This window comes from Gymnoscopelus microlampas, assembly GCF_963454915.1.
Source record: "Gymnoscopelus microlampas genome assembly, chromosome: 5".
Lineage (NCBI taxonomy): Eukaryota > Metazoa > Chordata > Actinopteri > Myctophiformes > Myctophidae > Gymnoscopelus > Gymnoscopelus microlampas.
Window position 1 is genome coordinate 15,478,711 of NC_139942.1, and position 17,113 is coordinate 15,495,823.

The 17,113-nt window shown below is 44.7% G+C and overlaps 3 protein-coding genes across 3 annotated transcripts; 2 read left to right on the plus strand and 1 right to left on the minus strand.

Moving 5' to 3' along the window:
* Nucleotides 1-8,025: 8,025 nt before the first annotated feature.
* LOC311044937 (cytosolic Fe-S cluster assembly factor nubp1-like) lies at nt 8,026-8,994 on the plus strand (the record flags this gene model as incomplete). Its single annotated transcript, XM_084056749.1, has 1 exon — nt 8,026-8,994. One exon carries the CDS (start codon nt 8,026-8,028, stop codon nt 8,992-8,994), a length of 969 nt encoding a protein of 322 aa, XP_083912875.1.
* A 1,371-nt stretch (nt 8,995-10,365) lies between these two features.
* LOC311044938 (glycine--tRNA ligase-like) lies at nt 10,366-12,423 on the minus strand (the record flags this gene model as incomplete). Its single annotated transcript, XM_084056750.1, has 1 exon — nt 10,366-12,423. The coding sequence occupies one exon, from the start codon at nt 12,421-12,423 to the stop codon at nt 10,366-10,368; it is 2,058 nt and encodes a 685-aa protein (XP_083912876.1).
* Nucleotides 12,424-13,243: 820 nt separating this feature from the next.
* Nucleotides 13,244-14,284, plus strand: LOC311044939 (solute carrier family 35 member E1-like; the record flags this gene model as incomplete). Its single annotated transcript, XM_084056751.1, has 1 exon — nt 13,244-14,284. The coding sequence occupies one exon, from the start codon at nt 13,244-13,246 to the stop codon at nt 14,282-14,284; it is 1,041 nt and encodes a 346-aa protein (XP_083912877.1).
* Between the last annotated feature and the right edge of the window lie 2,829 nt (nt 14,285-17,113).

Consider the following 17,113-nt stretch of genomic DNA (forward strand, 5'->3'; position numbering starts at 1 on the left):
ATGTTTGATCTTTGAGTCACCAAATGGTCGACGACTAACCGACAGACAGACAAGACAAGACGGACAGACCAACCGCCTAAAAAGCAACACGGATTTCTTTTTCTTTTTTTTTTAAAGAAAGTGTCAAGTCTGGGTGTAAAAATGCTCACAGTCGACGGAACGACTGTTAAATAATGATTCTGGTAATTCATTTTTGGTTCGACCGTCGTTATTAATTATGGCCATTAATAATGACGGCAAGTGACGATAATGAATGAATGCAAAACTGCGGAAGAAATGAAACACCGCCGTCATCTTGTTCCATTCTCCTCTTCACTTCAGTCCACGGTATGAAGTGCTAATAGGCCCCGCCCCCTCCGACTCGCGCGCGCGACCGTGTTTGAAACTCCCTCCCTCCTCCCAAGCGCGCTCCCTTTTGCGTGCGCGTTTGTCACACGCACGCAGCTTGGCTTTTTTTTCTCCCTTTTTTTCCTCCTGGGTTGTTGTAATTTATATAATACACTATCAATTCGCTCGCTGTGCGCCAAGGTCGATCCAAATACGCGCCCACGCGCGCGCGCGCATACACACGCGCACGCAACCTGCTTTTGCCTCGAACGGAACCAGTCTCTCGCTCTCTCTCACACACACACACACACACACACCAGCAAAAGCAGCACTCGACAAGCTTTTCTTTTACGCGCGGTCGTTAGTTTCTACACAATAAAATCCTCGGCGTTCGTTCGTATTTTAACTGTGTGAGAGTGCAACACAAAATGGAACCAAACGGGCCCTTTTTACGGGTCCGTTTGGTTCCATTTTGTGTTGCACTCTCACACAGTTAAAAACGAACGAACGCCGGGGATTTTTTTTTAAGTGCGTTGTGTGTCAACACAACAGGCAGCATTATTTTTAGTGCAGTTACACACAGTGCGGTGCTCGTGGCCTAATTTCCTCACGTCAACCCCCCCTCCTCCCCATTGTTAGAAAGAAAGCCTCACAAAATAAAAGCAGTCAGTCCGTTTAGTGCGCGAGACGACCAGTGGCAGAAAAAAAGTATCCTACTCAAATTCTTTACTTAAGTAAAAGTATCAATACTGCAATGTAGAAATACTCTTGTTATAAGTACAAGTCTGGAATTAAAAATGAACGTGAGTAAAAGTACAAAAATATTCGTAACAAAAAGTAGTACCAAAAGTAAAAGTACTCATTATGCCAAGTAGCCTACAAAGCAAAGCAAAGTTTGTTGTTTACCCAGGGTGTCGGACTAAGCACGAAGCTTGTTTCCAGCCGGACCCTGCATGGAAGCCTTGCTCAAGGGCTATTCAGCGGTGATTCATGATTGATGTGATGAATTGGGGAATCGAACTAGGGACCTTCCGGTATCAAGGCCGCCCCTCTAACCACTAGGCCACCGCTGCCACAACTTACCGTTTCACAACTTATCAAATGTTATAAATTGTATAAACATCTTTGAAAAATAGCTGATCTACAAGCTCACAATGCATCACATCGCGACGTTTGTAGATCAGCTATTTTCAAATGGCTGAAATGTGTATGAAGTGGTTAATGTAGCCTATGTTGTGTAATAATAATAATCAAAATCTACCAAGTAACTAGTAAGTTAAGTTTTCAAATAATTGTAGTGGAGTAACAGTACAATATTTGGCTCTGAGAGGTAGTGGTGTAGAAGTAAAAGTACTGAACATTGGAAATACTCCAGTAAAGTAAAAATACCTCCAGTACTTAAGCACAGTACTTGAGTAAATACTTAGTTAATTACTGTCCACCACTGGAGACGAGACGACGCATGCGACGGGTGCGTAAAATGCGTAAAAGGAAAAGGTGCTCGTCGTGAAATTCACACGCATTCTTAATGTAGAAACCAAAAGGGGAGGAAAAGTTAAAAAAAACACACACAATAATCTTTTTATGTTTCCTTTACCGATGGTCATAGACACACATGGCTTTTAAAAACAACACAAAAAACGCTTGAATTATGAGTAGGTTGGTGAGGAACAAAGCGCATGCAGGATGGATAGACGGGTGGCAGTGTTTCCACAACTTGCCAGGTTTTGTGAGACAAACAAGCAAACAGGTCTATGAAAACAAGCCCAAAAGAAGCGTCATGAGCACTATATATACAAACAAATGGAGCTATTTGAAAATAGCCAATCAGAACAACTTGTAGATCTGCTATTTTCAAAAACAAATCTGGAAGAAAAAAAATTGTAATATTTATTTTAAACATTTTAACACCACAAATCTTGTATGGGGGTCCCTGTCATAAAATGTTTTCAGATGGGGCCCCCCATCTGAAAACAGGTCTGCAGGACCCCCAGTGGGGGGTCTGCAGACAATTGGGGTTCTTGACATGAAACTGTTTGATAACCACTGGTTTAAACAACATGAAGCAATCCCAAATAAGCAACTAGCCTATACTTTAGAAACCAGCCCAAAAAAAACGCAACCCGCAACCACCAATATTTCCAAGCAACTTTACAGAAAAACAATCCCAAAGTGGCTTATAATAAGCCGACATGGCAACGCTGACGGGTGGATGGATGGATAGATGGGGGGATGGGGAGCGATTTACACTTCGCCGTGCGACGGTCGAAAACAGCAGAGCTACAAGCCCACAGCGCGTCGCGGAGGCCCCGCGCCGTGGCCTTGTGGGTCTGTTGTTTTCGAGGCGCGCGACACCGTCGTGCGTACGGAGCATAGATCCGGCTTTAACCCACATTCGACATTCTACAGGGATGACGCACGCGGCCGCCGATTGGCTGAAACAAACGGAGTAAACACGGCTTCGACGGCTCCGTGGCGGTGATTGGCTGCGGCGGGTGCTCGTCAATTCAAAGAGGTTTAGGTGCCCGGGTCTTCCGCAAAGCGCGGGGACCGGATCCTGGATTTGGATTGTGGCTCCTTATGCGTTTGAATGCAGTCCTTTCACTTCACACACAATCCACAGTGGTGGACAAAGTAGCCTATATACTCACGTGAATACTCAAGTATTCAAAAGTACAAATTACGAAGCATAATTTGTTTTTAGTAATAAATGCATTGCTGTATTAACATAACATTTCAGTTTATAGATCTGCTATTTTCACTATTGTTGAAAAGGGGATTTGGTTAATTCATAATGTATTTGTGTTAAGTTTGGGTCCCAAGAGTCCCTTATAGAAATGTAGTGGAGTTAAAAGTACAATATTTCTATTTGAAATGAAGCGGAAAATTGATTGATTGAATATACTTTATTAGCAGTTTGCAAAAAAACCACAGTAAGTAGCCTACAGTTCAATACAAGGTCTGCTAAGAGGATTTTAAACCCAAGAAAGCCTATGGCTTGTTTCCATTGGGGTCCTTCTGTACTCAATTCACAGAAAAAAATCCCAAAATGTACTTAAGCGCAGTAGACTACTCAAGTAAATGCACAAAATGACTTTTTCTTTCCATTCCGTTCACAGGCTTTCCTCTGGTTGGAGTGAGCCATAGCTACTGCTACCTTGTCTCTGGTGGTGGTGCCATTTGTTTATTGTGCGTACACCGGTAATTGCTTTTTTTAAGAAACCAAATGCTTCAATGTTGCATTGTGCAGCGCTATCAAATATTTAGGTGCAATTCACGAGAGAGTCCAACTTTCGGTAAGTGGATAGGCCAGCTCCTCAAAGACTGGTTGACCCACCCAGGACAGACACTTTGTTAAATTGTAACAATTACACGTCTTCTACAAGAGCATCTGGTCCTGTCCATTAGCAGTGTGAAACTGGAGAGGATTTATAACCCCTCGCAAGGACATAATTCATAGCAATCCACCCGAAATCACTTTGTAATAGTGTTGCTGTCGGGTGGAAAACCTCATATGTCCAAAAAACAGTTACTTTTCAGGATTCAAATTCACAAATAACACATCTACAAGCTCAATGCTATATTTTTTCTACTTTGTAGCTTTTGTTTAACACTGTATGATTAACTAGGGCGTTCATTTACAAAAAAAAAACATAAAAAGTTAAAAAAAATATATATATGGAGGTAAGAGGTTTCTGCCTGACAACAACGATATGCAATAGGCCTATATATGTGATCTCAATATGTACTCTTGACTGCTACCTTGTAAACTATATGCATCATGTAATCTATATAGCCTAATACCTGTACATGCAATTACTTACAAATTACCGACTGAGGATTATATCGTCTCTGTCGGGTGGAAACCTCATATGTCCAAAACTGTTACTTTTCAGAATTCAAATTCAAAAATAGCAAAAGTAGCAGATCTACAAGCTCAAAACGCGTCGCTTTCCGCCATATTTCAAGCTTGTGGATCTGTATACATTTGATGCTTTTGTGTGACGCTGTAGTACGATGAAGTAGGGCGTTAATTTACAAAAAAAAAACACAAAAAAGTTAGAACATGGAGATAGGAGGTTTCTGCCCGACAGCAACGATATGTATGTACTGTATGTGTTGTCTGATAGTACTGAATGTTTAACGCATAGCCCACTGTCTCTGCAGTGTCCTGTTGTGTCACTTGAGCCCTGTACGTTCATGTATGTATAGCCTACTAGTCTTGCATCAGCTGTTGAGCATTTATTCTCGATTAGTTTTCTTTTTGCCAATGTTAATGCAATACAACTAGTACATCTGCAGTGGTTGGAGCTGGTCTCTCCATTCTTCCATTGAGACATTTAGACCCTGGTGTCACGTAGAAAGGGATCAACGCGTCTCGCAGTCTTCTGATCGGATATAAGTTCTCGTCAAGCGGAATCTAGGGCTATCACGATTGCAAATTTAAGTTGACGATGTACTAATTGTGACAGGCCTAGCGGAAACCAGAGTGGAAACAGCAGCACCTGTGCTCCTCCAAAATGATTCCCCTCATAACGCTGATTCTCAATTTCAAAGAACCTCAGTTTGATAAGCATTAGGCCACACAGACCCCCATTGGATGCCATTTATTTTACATCTCCGGGACCCTATTCTACACTGTACGGTCCTCAGTGTTAATTTCAATCTGAGAGTGTACAAATGGAACCAAATGGACCCCTGGCTGACCCCGGAACCGACGTTGAGAACCAGTGCTGTACAAGTGTCAGAGGGCACAGACCCCTGGGGGACTGAAACAGAGAAGGGAAAAAAAAGACATCCATGTTTACCTGTTGTCTTGCAGGATGTACTGATGAGTCTATACGAGGCCTAGTTATGATGTGTTGCCAGGTCTGCTTATTATAAGCGACTTTGGGCTTGTAAATATTGGTCGCTTGTAAATATTGGTAGTTGCGGGTTGCATATTCTTGGGCTTGTTTGACCCCCCCCCATCTGAAAATATTTTGTGGCAGGGACCCCCATACAAGATTTGAGTTGTTAAAATGTTTTTAAAATATTCTAAATTAGATCGGCTATTTTCAAATAGCCAATGTATATAGGTATAAAGTGCTCATGTGGCCTATATATAGTCGCTTCTTTTGGGCTTGTTTTCATAGACCTGGCTACTTATTTCTCTCACACAATCTGGCAACGCTGGACCCAACGCTTACATTTTCATTTTCACATCTAGTAGGTACTTGCCCATTGGCGGTAGCCCGGCATTGGCCAGACTCATAACGTGGATTCACTCTCACCGTTATTTACTCACTCGAACCCTACCGTCCCTATTCTGGGCATGTCATAAAAGGCAAACATTCAACGAAAAGAGTGAAACATTTGTCAAAAAATAGCTGATCTACAAGCTCATAGTCTCTCGCGACAGACTGTTGGCTCACACCATTTTCAGATGCTTCCTCCTAATAGTCTGTACAGAATGTCCCACCTTCCCCCCACTTCCGTTTCGCCTTTTCAGTTGTGTAAATAAGTCCTACTGTAAATTGCGTGTCTGTCGGGCAGAAAGCTTGTATCTCCGTTTTTCAACTTTTAATGTCTTTTTCATAATTTAATGCCCTGCTTCGTCAAACAAAGACAGTAGCGAAAAGAGCCGATCTACAAGCACACAACATGTGACTTAGCAAGTGTACCTGTGGGTTTTATAAATATTGAACCAATGAAAAGTATTAACAAGCGCTTGTGACTAAATAATAACTACATTGGGTCTGGGCATGCAAGGTTTCCACCCAACAGCTACGATTATGTAGCTTGTTGCTTACCAGCAATCGAAAATTCAAAAATCTATTCTTGTTTAAAATATCTATCTTTTGTGAGGCAAAGTAACAGACTATAGCATTCAAAGTTTGTGGAAGAGCTGTCTGACAAGCTCACATAACGGAAGTGTTCCTCTAAGTAAGTGGTTAACAAGGGCCTCAACAATGTCACCCAGTGTTAAATTCTACAAGGTCACAGGGTACAGACCCTCGAAACTGAAACGGAGAAAAATGACAGCTATGTTTATCTGTTGTCCTACAGGAGGTACCAGTGCGTGTATTGAAGCCTATATTCATCATGCATGTGTGTGTGTGTGTGTGTGTGTGTGTGTGTGTGTGTGTGTGTGTGTGTGTGTGTGTGTGTGTGTGTGTGTGTGTGTGTGTGTGTGTGTGTGTGTGTGTGTGTGTGTGTGTGTGTGTGCGTGCGTGCGTGCGTGCGTGCGTGCGCGCGCGCGTGCGTGCGTGCGTGTGTGTGTGTGTGTGTGTTTGTATTGTATGGCACCCACATTTTTGTGTGGCACACACAGCAACAAAGTTCTTGTGCAGGCTGCCAGCAAGCCAAGGAAGTCAACCAAATCAGTCAACAATGACATCTATCCAGGGTAAAGCCAGTCTGTAGCCGGTGGAACTCCATAGGCAAGACTGACCTCCACAAGGTCGCAATGCGTCGACCTTTTAGATCTGCTATTTCTGGCAGATCGTCCCCCCAGAATAGGGGGAGTTGGTGTTCAAGTGGTTAATAATATATTTAAAATGTTCATGAAGTTTAAGAAATATTTTTGAACTACTAGGCGTTGTGTGGGAATAAAGCTTTAAGATAATTAGTGTTAAATATTACCAGCTCAGTAGTCTCGCGTGGCCAGACTGTTGCCTCCCACAATTTTCAAACGTTTCTGGTCATACAGTCTGGGACTCGGAAGCTCTGATCATGATTAAAATATAAACCCCACTTCCGTTTCGTCTTTAGTCGCGCAAATTTATCCAAATATAAATCAAAATCATTTAAGTCTATTTAGCTTGCTGCTTAGCAGAAATGGAAACTAGAAAATGAAATGTAAAGATATTTAAAAATATATTTTCGTGAACGGAAGTGCCAGTTTCCTCTCTCGGATTTCAGGAGGTGTAGTTCCAGACTCTATATAGCATTCGGAGATTTTGAAATAGTTGTCTGGCTGCGCGAGACTACCAGCTCAGTGACATTGTGGTTAGAGTGTCCATCCTAAGACTGAATAGTCTAGGTCATACCAAAGACTATAAAAATGGGATCCAACAACTCACTGCTTGACACTCAGCATCAAATGTTGGATTTGGGGTAAGTCCCGGGGACATATTGCGCCATGTCCAGGCGGTGTACTTGTACGTCATGGCTCGGGGCTGTACTTGTACAGTACATCAAGCTGCCTCACGCCACAGAAACAGGAGATAGGCTTCGGACCTACAGTTCACATGGCTCAGGAGTCCCAAGGCTATATGTTAAATGTTAATTTCAAAATGACTGTTATGCCTTCTTATACAATATATTATATCTATTGTGGGGTGGTCCTTGAGGATTGTTCAAAACATGCCAGTGGTCCAGAGCTCAAAAAAGGTTGAGGACCCACCAATGCAGCACTTCACCGTATGCAGCCATCCCACATCTTATAGTGTAGACTGGGGTCCCACATTGTATCAAAGGGGGGGCCTGTGGCCGAATGTATATCAAACTGGGGGTCCTTGAAATTAAAAAGTTTAAGAATCATAACACAATATACTCAAATGAAATCCTCCCCAGGTGGTTGGGTCTAGTGACATCATATTTGCTGATGTCACTGGACCAAACCATCTGATGCCACCAATCCTACATTATATAAGGAGAAACATGCTGGGTGGCACCCTCCTAAACAGTTCCGTACATACACCAAATATCATAGGCATGGAAGAGTTTCCGAGTGACGCACCAGAACACTGTCCTGGCACCCAGAGTGAGCAGGCAGGGAAGGGCTCCTCATGTCAGGGCTGTCCCAACCAGACGCTGTGCGCCGCCGGGGCCGGCAGAGCAACTGACCCCGCGGTAGCGGAGATAGCGGAGAAAATGCAAACGGTCAAGCATAAGATCCTGGTGTTATCGGGCAAAGGTGGAGTAGGCAAGAGTACCTTCAGTGCCCAGCTGGCTCACGCGCTGTCCAGCGACGGCACCAAGGAGGTGGCGCTGTTGGATGTGGACATATGTGGCCCATCTATCCCTAGGATCATGGGTCTGGAGGGAGAACGGGTCCATCAGAGTGGCTCCGGTTGGTCCCCTGTGTACGTGGAGGACAACCTGGCGGTCATGTCTGTCGGGTTTCTGCTCAGCAGTCCCGACGACGCCGTTATCTGGAGAGGACCCAAAAAGAACGGAATGATCAAGCAATTCCTGAGGGACGTCGACTGGGGGGAGCTGGATTACCTCATCATCGACACGCCCCCCGGCACCTCCGACGAGCACCTGTCGATCGTCCAGTACCTCGGCTCCGCTGCCGTCGACGGGGCCGTGATCATCACCACGCCCCAGGAGGTGTCCTTGCAGGACGTGCGCAAGGAGATCCGGTTCTGCGAGAAGGTCGGGCTGCCGATCATTGGAGTGGTGGAGAACATGAGCGGCTTCGTCTGCCCCAAGTGCAAGATCGAGTCGCAGGTCTTCCCTCCCAACAGCGGGGGCGCCGAGCGAATGTGCGAGGACCTGAACCTACCGCTGCTGGGAAAAGTGCCGCTGGACCCCCTGATAGGACGCAGCTGTGATGAGGGGAAGTCGTTGTTTAGCGAAGCACCCGACTCGCCTGCTGCTAAGGAGTACCACAGCATCGTACAGAGGATCCAGAGCTATTGCTCCAACCTCGTCACGAAGGAGCGGAACGTCAATTGAAGGGCGGGAACTGTTCGCAAGAGATGACAGATCCACATCGTACACTAGTGGTTTCTAAACGTTGTGCCCAATCTGCACCGCCAATGTAGCCCGGCATTGGCCAGACTGATAACGTGGATTCACTCACAAGTTCCTCCTCCACGGGAGGAACGTGAGAGTGAATCCACGTTATGAGTCTGGCCAATGCCGGGCTACCGCCAATGGGCAAGTCAAAATCTGAGTCAAAATCTGAGCTTTTCGCTATGAATACAGGCGTGCCGCCTGTATTCATAGCGAAAAGCTCACAATGCGTTGTGAGTTTGTAGATCGTCTGTTTTTGCTATTTTGTGGTAAAATGTAAAAACTAAAATAACAATTTAATAAAAAATAAATTCACCTAGGCCTACCAAAAATAAGGATGACAGGTTAAAAGTGGTTGATATATTTCTTTAGGCTTTTGAATTTGCCTTTGTATTTGCAATAATAATGCAGTATGTATGATGATTATTATTATATACATTACACCAGTATGCCTCGGCACACCGCCACATCACAAAATCATAGCACATGTACAGAACGTTTTGATTGACAAAACTATTATAGCAGCTGTTGAAAGCATGTAAGGCACAAGGATGAGAATACACCTACTTTGTTACAGATACTGTATATGGTGGATTTATAGATAGACAGGAGACATTTAGTGCAGGTGTCTTCAACAGGCTGAAAACTGTTGAAGACCCTTGATTTAGTGCAAAACCCAATAAGCTGCATTCATCTGAAAATAAGACTTACACCAGGAGTCTTCAATGTTTTTCAGGCCAAAGATCCCCTAGGTAAGTAGTGACCCCCACCACATACTGTTTAAAGTTGTTGCATATTCAACGTTTTCATAGATCGCTTCATAGACTTGTTTAGCAGAACTATCATCAATGTTTTTGTTTGTTTGTTTGTGTTTACATATCATTTCTATGAATGTGTTGGATTCAGCTTCATGTGCATTTTCAGACATTTAAACCACCTAAACCCTCAATACTTAGTAAATAAACTAGGCCGCACAACGATCTGCTATGTTAGACGAATGTTCACCCCAGAATAGGGATACTAGGGTTCAAATGGTTAATGTAAAAATAAAATAAATAAATAATGATAAATGTTCAGGTGGGTTGCAGAACTTCTGCCAATCAGGAGAGAGTACCCATTTATCAGCTTCTTTTTGTTTTTGTGGTCCAGTTCCAATTTTGTCTGCTCATTTCTTTGTGTCAACACTTCAAATTTCACTTCTTTAATCTGTATCCTGTCTGAGTTGTCTATCCTGATTGGATAAAATTGGGATCCCAACCTGAAAATGGCAATAGGTATTCATAGGCCTGACAGGCAGATAGATGAGTGAATTTATTTTTCAGTGGTGTCCTTCTTTCCGGTCTCCTCTACTTCAACAATCGGGTACTTCTCACAGACTTCTCCCCAAGTCAAGGTGCCGTTGGCCAGATCTCGGATCATCTCAGGCAACTCACTGACCTCGGCTCTGATCTGTGTCATTGAGTCACGGTCTCTCAGAGTGGCTGTGTGGGGCGTCTTGCTCACTGTGTCAAAGTCAATGGTGATGCCAAAAGCCACTCCGATCTCATCCGTCCTGGTGTAGCGCCTCCCAATGGATCCAGAGGAGTCGTCCACTTTGTAAGACACACCGCTTTTGGTCAACGCCTGGGATAAATCCCTCACAAAAGGTACAAATTCCTGCCTTTGAAATAAAGGAAGGACAGAGCATTTATATGGAGCCACAGTGGCAGGGAAGCTGAAATACGATCTTTGTTCGTCACCTTCTCTGACATGGAATGTGTGCTCGAAGATGCTATACATGATTCTGCCAATGCCGAACGAGGGCTCAATTACACTGGGAACGACTTCCTCCACATGCAGTGTCTTCTGGAAGCGCTTTACACCGACCATGTCCTTTGTGAGTTTGAAAGACTTTCCTTCCGTTTCAATGGTAAACTCTCCAGTCTTACTGAGCAGCTGCTCCTGCTCCGTAATGAAGCACTCGTCACACACCTTATCAAGGTACTCCATTGCTAGCTTAGCATCCTTTTTGTAAGCCTTGCCAATGGCCTCTTTGTTGGTCTCAAACTGTACAACATTTACAACTTTGGGCTGCTTCAGATGTCTCTCAGCAACCAGAGGGACCTTTGTAGCCCGGGCGTGGCATTGCAGATCATAGCATGAGCGGTCGGCACACCCTACAATCTCTATCCAACCATAAGAGGTTTTGGTCTCTGCATCCCAGCAGTCACAGGCATAGTGGGCCATCTCGTTGTCCATGTGCTGACGGAAGCGTAACTTATGTTTGGCCACACCAACTTTAGTAAGGTACAGGTAAATCCTTCCAATGAAGTATCCCAGGACAGAGTTATTGATTACTCCCTTGTCCACAGCATCACCCAGACTCATGATGCAGGCTGACTGGCCGCTGGTCTGGGCCTTGGAGGAGAACAGCATTATGTCCAGGTCTTTTACATTGTGGAATTTAGGGTGGACCTTCTCAGTGGGGTCCACAAAGTGCTCGATCTCAGCCATGGTGAACTCTCTGACACGAATGAGTCCTGAACGGGGAGAGATTTCATTTCTGAAGGATTTGCCAATCTGTGCAGCAGCAAACGGAAGTTTTCCCTGGTTAAACTCCAACAAGCGTTTGAAATTGAGGAAGATTCCCTGAGCGGTTTCAGGCCTCAGATAGCCCGGCATATTCCCTCCTGGCCCAATGGATGTCTGAAACATCAGGTTGAAGGATGTTGGGGCAGTGAGGTCATTTCCTTTGGTGGGCGACTTGACATGGTATTTAACGAAAAGGTCGGTCAACTCTTGCAGGGTAAAGTTGTCCATCTGAGTGATGACGTCTGCCATCTCTGCCTTATTCTCTGCAGAACATTTCTTATCAGACATCAATTTCTGGAGGTGGGCTTTAAGGAGATGGTCAGCTCTGAACCATTCACCATTCTCAACATCTTTCACCATATAGTCAGCAAACTTGTCCACATGCCCTGACGTCTTTAGGACAGGCGCTGGGGTCAGCATGGTGCAGTCAATCTCCAGAATCTGCTCCTCCTGGATAAAATGTTGCCTCCAGACCTGCAGGAGGTTGTTCTTCAGAGCACATCCCACAGGCCCAAAGTCATACAGACCACTCACACCTCCATAGATGGCAAAAGCCTGATCATAGAAGAATCGCCTCTTCAAAGTATTCTCCATTTTGGTTCTATCAACAATGTCATCTTTGGGCTGCATGGCCAGTTCCTTGGCCTCAAGTGTTCTCTTCCTTGCTTTTAGTTCAGCAACAGCTTTAGTGATGTCTACATCAGGGGCACCTTCCTCTTTCATCTTGCGCACCACATCCCCCTGTTCTTTGACTATGAGACGGAGGGGGGCCAGAACCTCTTTAATATTAACATGCATGGTTTGTCCTTCAGAGATCTGTTTCTCCTTACACAAGCAGACCAACAAAGTACGCCTTGTACTTATATGAGTGAGATACAAATAAATCCCTCTTGATTCTTGAAAGATAACTTGAGGGCAGACATCTATTTTGTATTGGCACGTTGTCAGTACTTGGAGGCCAGTCTATGACATCAGTACTATGACATCAGTCATCTCCGTATTTGGGAATTAGCTCCGTCTGGAACCTCACTCTCCACGATAGCTCCGAGATGAGGTTACGCTGAGCCCCGGTGGAGACATAAAATGGAGACACACGACACACAGACTGGGTACTGGAGGGGGCAGTACGGGGGGTATTACTAAGAATGACACCTGTTGCCTGCGAATGATGGGTACTGCACTAGTTTTAAAAGATAAATAAAGAGGAAGACATTCTGAAACAGTTTCACAGTAATATTGATGTGTGAAACCATGTGATGAAGCGTCACCATAAAAGTACGCATGACTACTGTGATGTCATCATGAACAGCGATTTATCACTAACCCGTGAAGACTCACCGTGTCACTTCTTTGATGTCATAATGAAGAGACTATATAATCGTTAAATGGCAAATGTAATTAACTTTCCCCTGTTGACACATACGTCCAAACACTGACTGTTGGAAGAACCAAGGAGAGCACAGACCTACTCATTGGGATCAGTTAGGGGTTTCGTGTCTTGCTCAAGGACACTTTGACACGCAGCCATTAAGGATTGAACCGGGAACCTTCCGATTCCAAGACTGCCAATCTACCTCCTGAGCCACTGCTGCACTGCCACACCTTAGCCACCTGGAAGATGACTGAGATGGAATCTCATCTAGTTAGAGAATGGATCCACATATTTCTCCTGTGTATGTGTTGGTATGGCGTGAGCTCCGGGGGCAACATCATCAACAAAACCATCCTGAACGGGTTCCCGCACCCCGTCACCATGTCCCTGTCCCATCTGTTCTTCATCATCGCATTCCTTCCCCCGCTGCTGCACGCACAGGGAGTCCCGAAGGCGGACCTGCCCCGCAAATACTACTACTTGAACATCCTCCCACTGGCTTTCATGGAATATGTCACAGCCTTATTATCCCACTTCACCATTTGGAAGGTGACGGTTTCATATGCACACACCGTCAGAGCCACAATGCCAATATGGGCCGTGTTGATATCGAGAATCCTCATGAAGGAGAAGCAGGTGACTAAGGTGTATGTGTCCCTCATCCCCATCATTGGAGGAGTGGTGCTGGCCTCTGTGACCGAGCTGTCTTTTGATCTGACCGGAATGGTCTGCGCCCTGGCCTCCACGCTTTGCATCTGCCTTCAGAACGTCTTCTCTAAAAAGGTGCTCAGAGACACAGGGATTCATCCCCTGAGGCTGATCAACATCCTGCAATGTAACGCCGCCCTCTTCATGGTTCCGACCTGGCTCCTGGTGGACCTGCCAACTTTCCTGGTGCAAGGAGACTTGTTGGATATCTCCAGCTGGGGCGGCACCTCCCTCCTGGTGTTGGCCTGCTGTTTCTGTAAGTTGGTGGAGAACGTCGTCGCCATCATCGTGCTGAACCTTGTCAGTCCTCTGAGCTACGCTGTCGCCAGCGCCACAAAGGGGCTCATGGTTATCAGCATCTCTCTGCTGTTTCTGAGAAACCCTGTCACGTACATCAACCTCCTGGGTATGATGATAGCCATCGTCGGGGTCTTCCTCTACAACAAGGCAATGTATGACGCCAACCATAAGAAGCGGCTCCCCTCCACCAAGCAGGATCTGATGTCCTCGGACCACCCGGCCCGGGACGAGATCCAGAATGCCAGCGGCTTGGACCCCAAGGTCATGGCCAAGGTCTAGCCCAGCCAGGGCAAAAACCTCACGACCATAACATAACTATGCAGGCATTTGCTCCCCCCCCCCCCTCACCGTGCCTGAAAAGAATGAAAGCAAAGTGCTTGTTAGGGTGCGGAGAAATGAGATGTGTCAATCATGAAAGGGAGCCAGCGTGTTCTGACTGTACCCCTCGCACAGGTAGAACACGGATAGGTGTCGAATATGTGTTTCTTATGATGTGTTTCTTTTGCTTAATGTTTTATGTAAAGCACATGGAATTTCCTTGTTGTTGAAATGTGCTTTACAAATATACTTGGCTGGCCTCAAACATGCCCCTTCCTCCTTTTTAATGTTTAGTTTAGTATTTGAATTACAAATAACTCACAAATCCCCTCACAAACAAAAAGGTGACAATTCCATGTGTGTGGCGGTCATAAATCCAACATTGCTTTCCAACATATCACCGTTCTTTATTTCTGGATTGTTTCACTTTGAGGTGAAACAATCTTTGCAACAGCTGGTGTCAGGTAGCCATGTTGTGTGAATGCGACAAATACAGTGAATTCCTCTTGATCGATTTGATCTTGAAATTGTTTGGGATTTTCTTTTCTTTTTTCTCTTCTTTTTTTTTACTCAGGGAAGTAAGAATATTGTTTACAAGAAAGGTGTGCTCCACGGAGCGTGTATCTCCGGCAGGCCTGGTGGCCTGTCCAGGGTTGTGTGAATCGTGGGCTGCAGCCGTCGGAACCTAAGGAAGCCATGGGGGAAAATAGCAGTCTGGTGAACCATCCCGGTCGCGTCGATTCACATTATCGCGTGTCTTCTGCAGACCGGTATAGCCCCAAGCACTGGGTGGGCGTTTTGCAGGAACCGAAAAGTGGGGGAGCCGATCAGCGTCTGCATTAATTGTGGAAAGCAATTGCAGCCTAACGGTATGGAATTGGCTGTTTCATCATGATACAAGGAATCCAGGAGAAACTCATTTTGAATCTATGACATGCAGATTTATTAGGCCAAAATGTTAAGTGGCTGTTGCCATCATGAGGATGTTTGAATAAATATTCAGGGATTGAGCTCCTTGTTCAGGGGCATATAGGGCATAGCAGTGGTGGCCATTTTGTGGTGCCACAGATGAAAAAAAAAAAAAAAGAATTTATATAAATTATTTTAAGCCTGGAACCAAGCCATCCAGGCTCCTTGTGAATCATGCCCATAAAACATTTGATTCTCAGTCAAAAAGTATTTGAATATTTAACTATTTTACAAAACTAGATTTCATAAATACCCTTTTTTGTGTTTTTGAGTGGTGCCAACCACTCCTATATCTGACTTTGTCTGTGTGTCCATCCGTATATGTCCAATAAACAAACATTGATGACAACATCAATACGAAGCTCATCAAAGGCACCACTCTCTTCACACAGGGTGTGATTTTTCAAATAGTTTTGGAAACAATCAAATGTTTTATGGTCATGATTCACCAGGAGCCTGGATATCTTGGTTTCAGGCTTATAATAATTAATTTAAATATTTTCGGAAATCTCTATGGGAAAACTGGATGGGGTTTCTATCGGTGGCACCACAAAATGGCCGCCACTAATATGCCCTATAGTAGTTTGTGAGATTAGCCGCGGAAACGCACACGCATGCACACGCACGCACACAAGCACGCGCACACGCACAGACGTGCACGCGCACACACACATGCAAACAATCACCAGCCCTGCCTCTAGATCAAAAATAGCACATATTGGACTGAGGGTGGCTACAAGCTCTACAAGCTCACAACGCGTCACGTTGTGGCACGTTGTGGCACGTTGTGGCACGTTGTGAGCTTGTAGATCGGCTATTTTTGGATATATAGGGATTCTATAGGGATTCAATTTCTGGGGTTCAAGTGGTTAAACGCCAAGTAAAAACGTTCTGTCCTAATGGAAATGGATATTCTCAAGTTTTTCACAAGATCTTAGAGGGAAAGTTTCACATATTTACGTAGCGTAATATGACATAAGGCTCTAGAAATTAGCAATGTCATTCAGGGGTACCGTGGATGATAATGTTATTTACAGGGGTGACCTGAGCCTAAAAAGTTTGAGAACCACTGATATAGACTACTGTGTTATGTTCATTAAGTTCATTATGTGAGGTGTGTTGTCTCTCTACCATGTGTGTCAGTATGTAGGCTACTGTGTTACTATGTTACTACAGGAGCTATACAAACACATGCTTGTTTAGTAGCTGGCCACTGGTCAAAACAAATGTGTGTGTTGCTTTTGTTTGATGGGATTTCCCAATGTTACCCCCAGAGAGAAGCCAAAAGTCTGCCTCACTGGCCCTGGAGAGTAAATGGACATGAGAAAGAAAGAAAGAAAGAAAGAGAAAGAAAGAAAGAGAAAGAAAATGAGCCCTGAATGAAGTGAGGTCCCACTGAGCCATAGTCGTCTATTAGACCTCCGTCTAAAACGGGGTTATAATTGGTCTACTGGTGAAAGTTTTTTAGCGGTCTAGGCTTAGCCTAGACGTTGATTAGCTGTTTTTTAAACGTCTATTTATAGACCGTCTATATTATAGACGTCATTTCTACGTCTATAATATAGACGGTCTATAAATAGACGTTTAAAAAACAGCTAATCAACGTCTAGGCTAAGCCTAGACCGCTAAAAAACTTTCACCAGTAGACCAATTATAACCCCGTTTTAGCCTACCCCTTAGACGTATTTTAGACGTCTAATAGACCAAAAAATGCTCAGTGGGGTGTTGAATCATATGAACTCATATGAACTCATATGAACATGTGTCAAGAGGAGGCAGGCGCGCGCCCGTGAACACGACGTGCACGCGCACCAGAGGGAC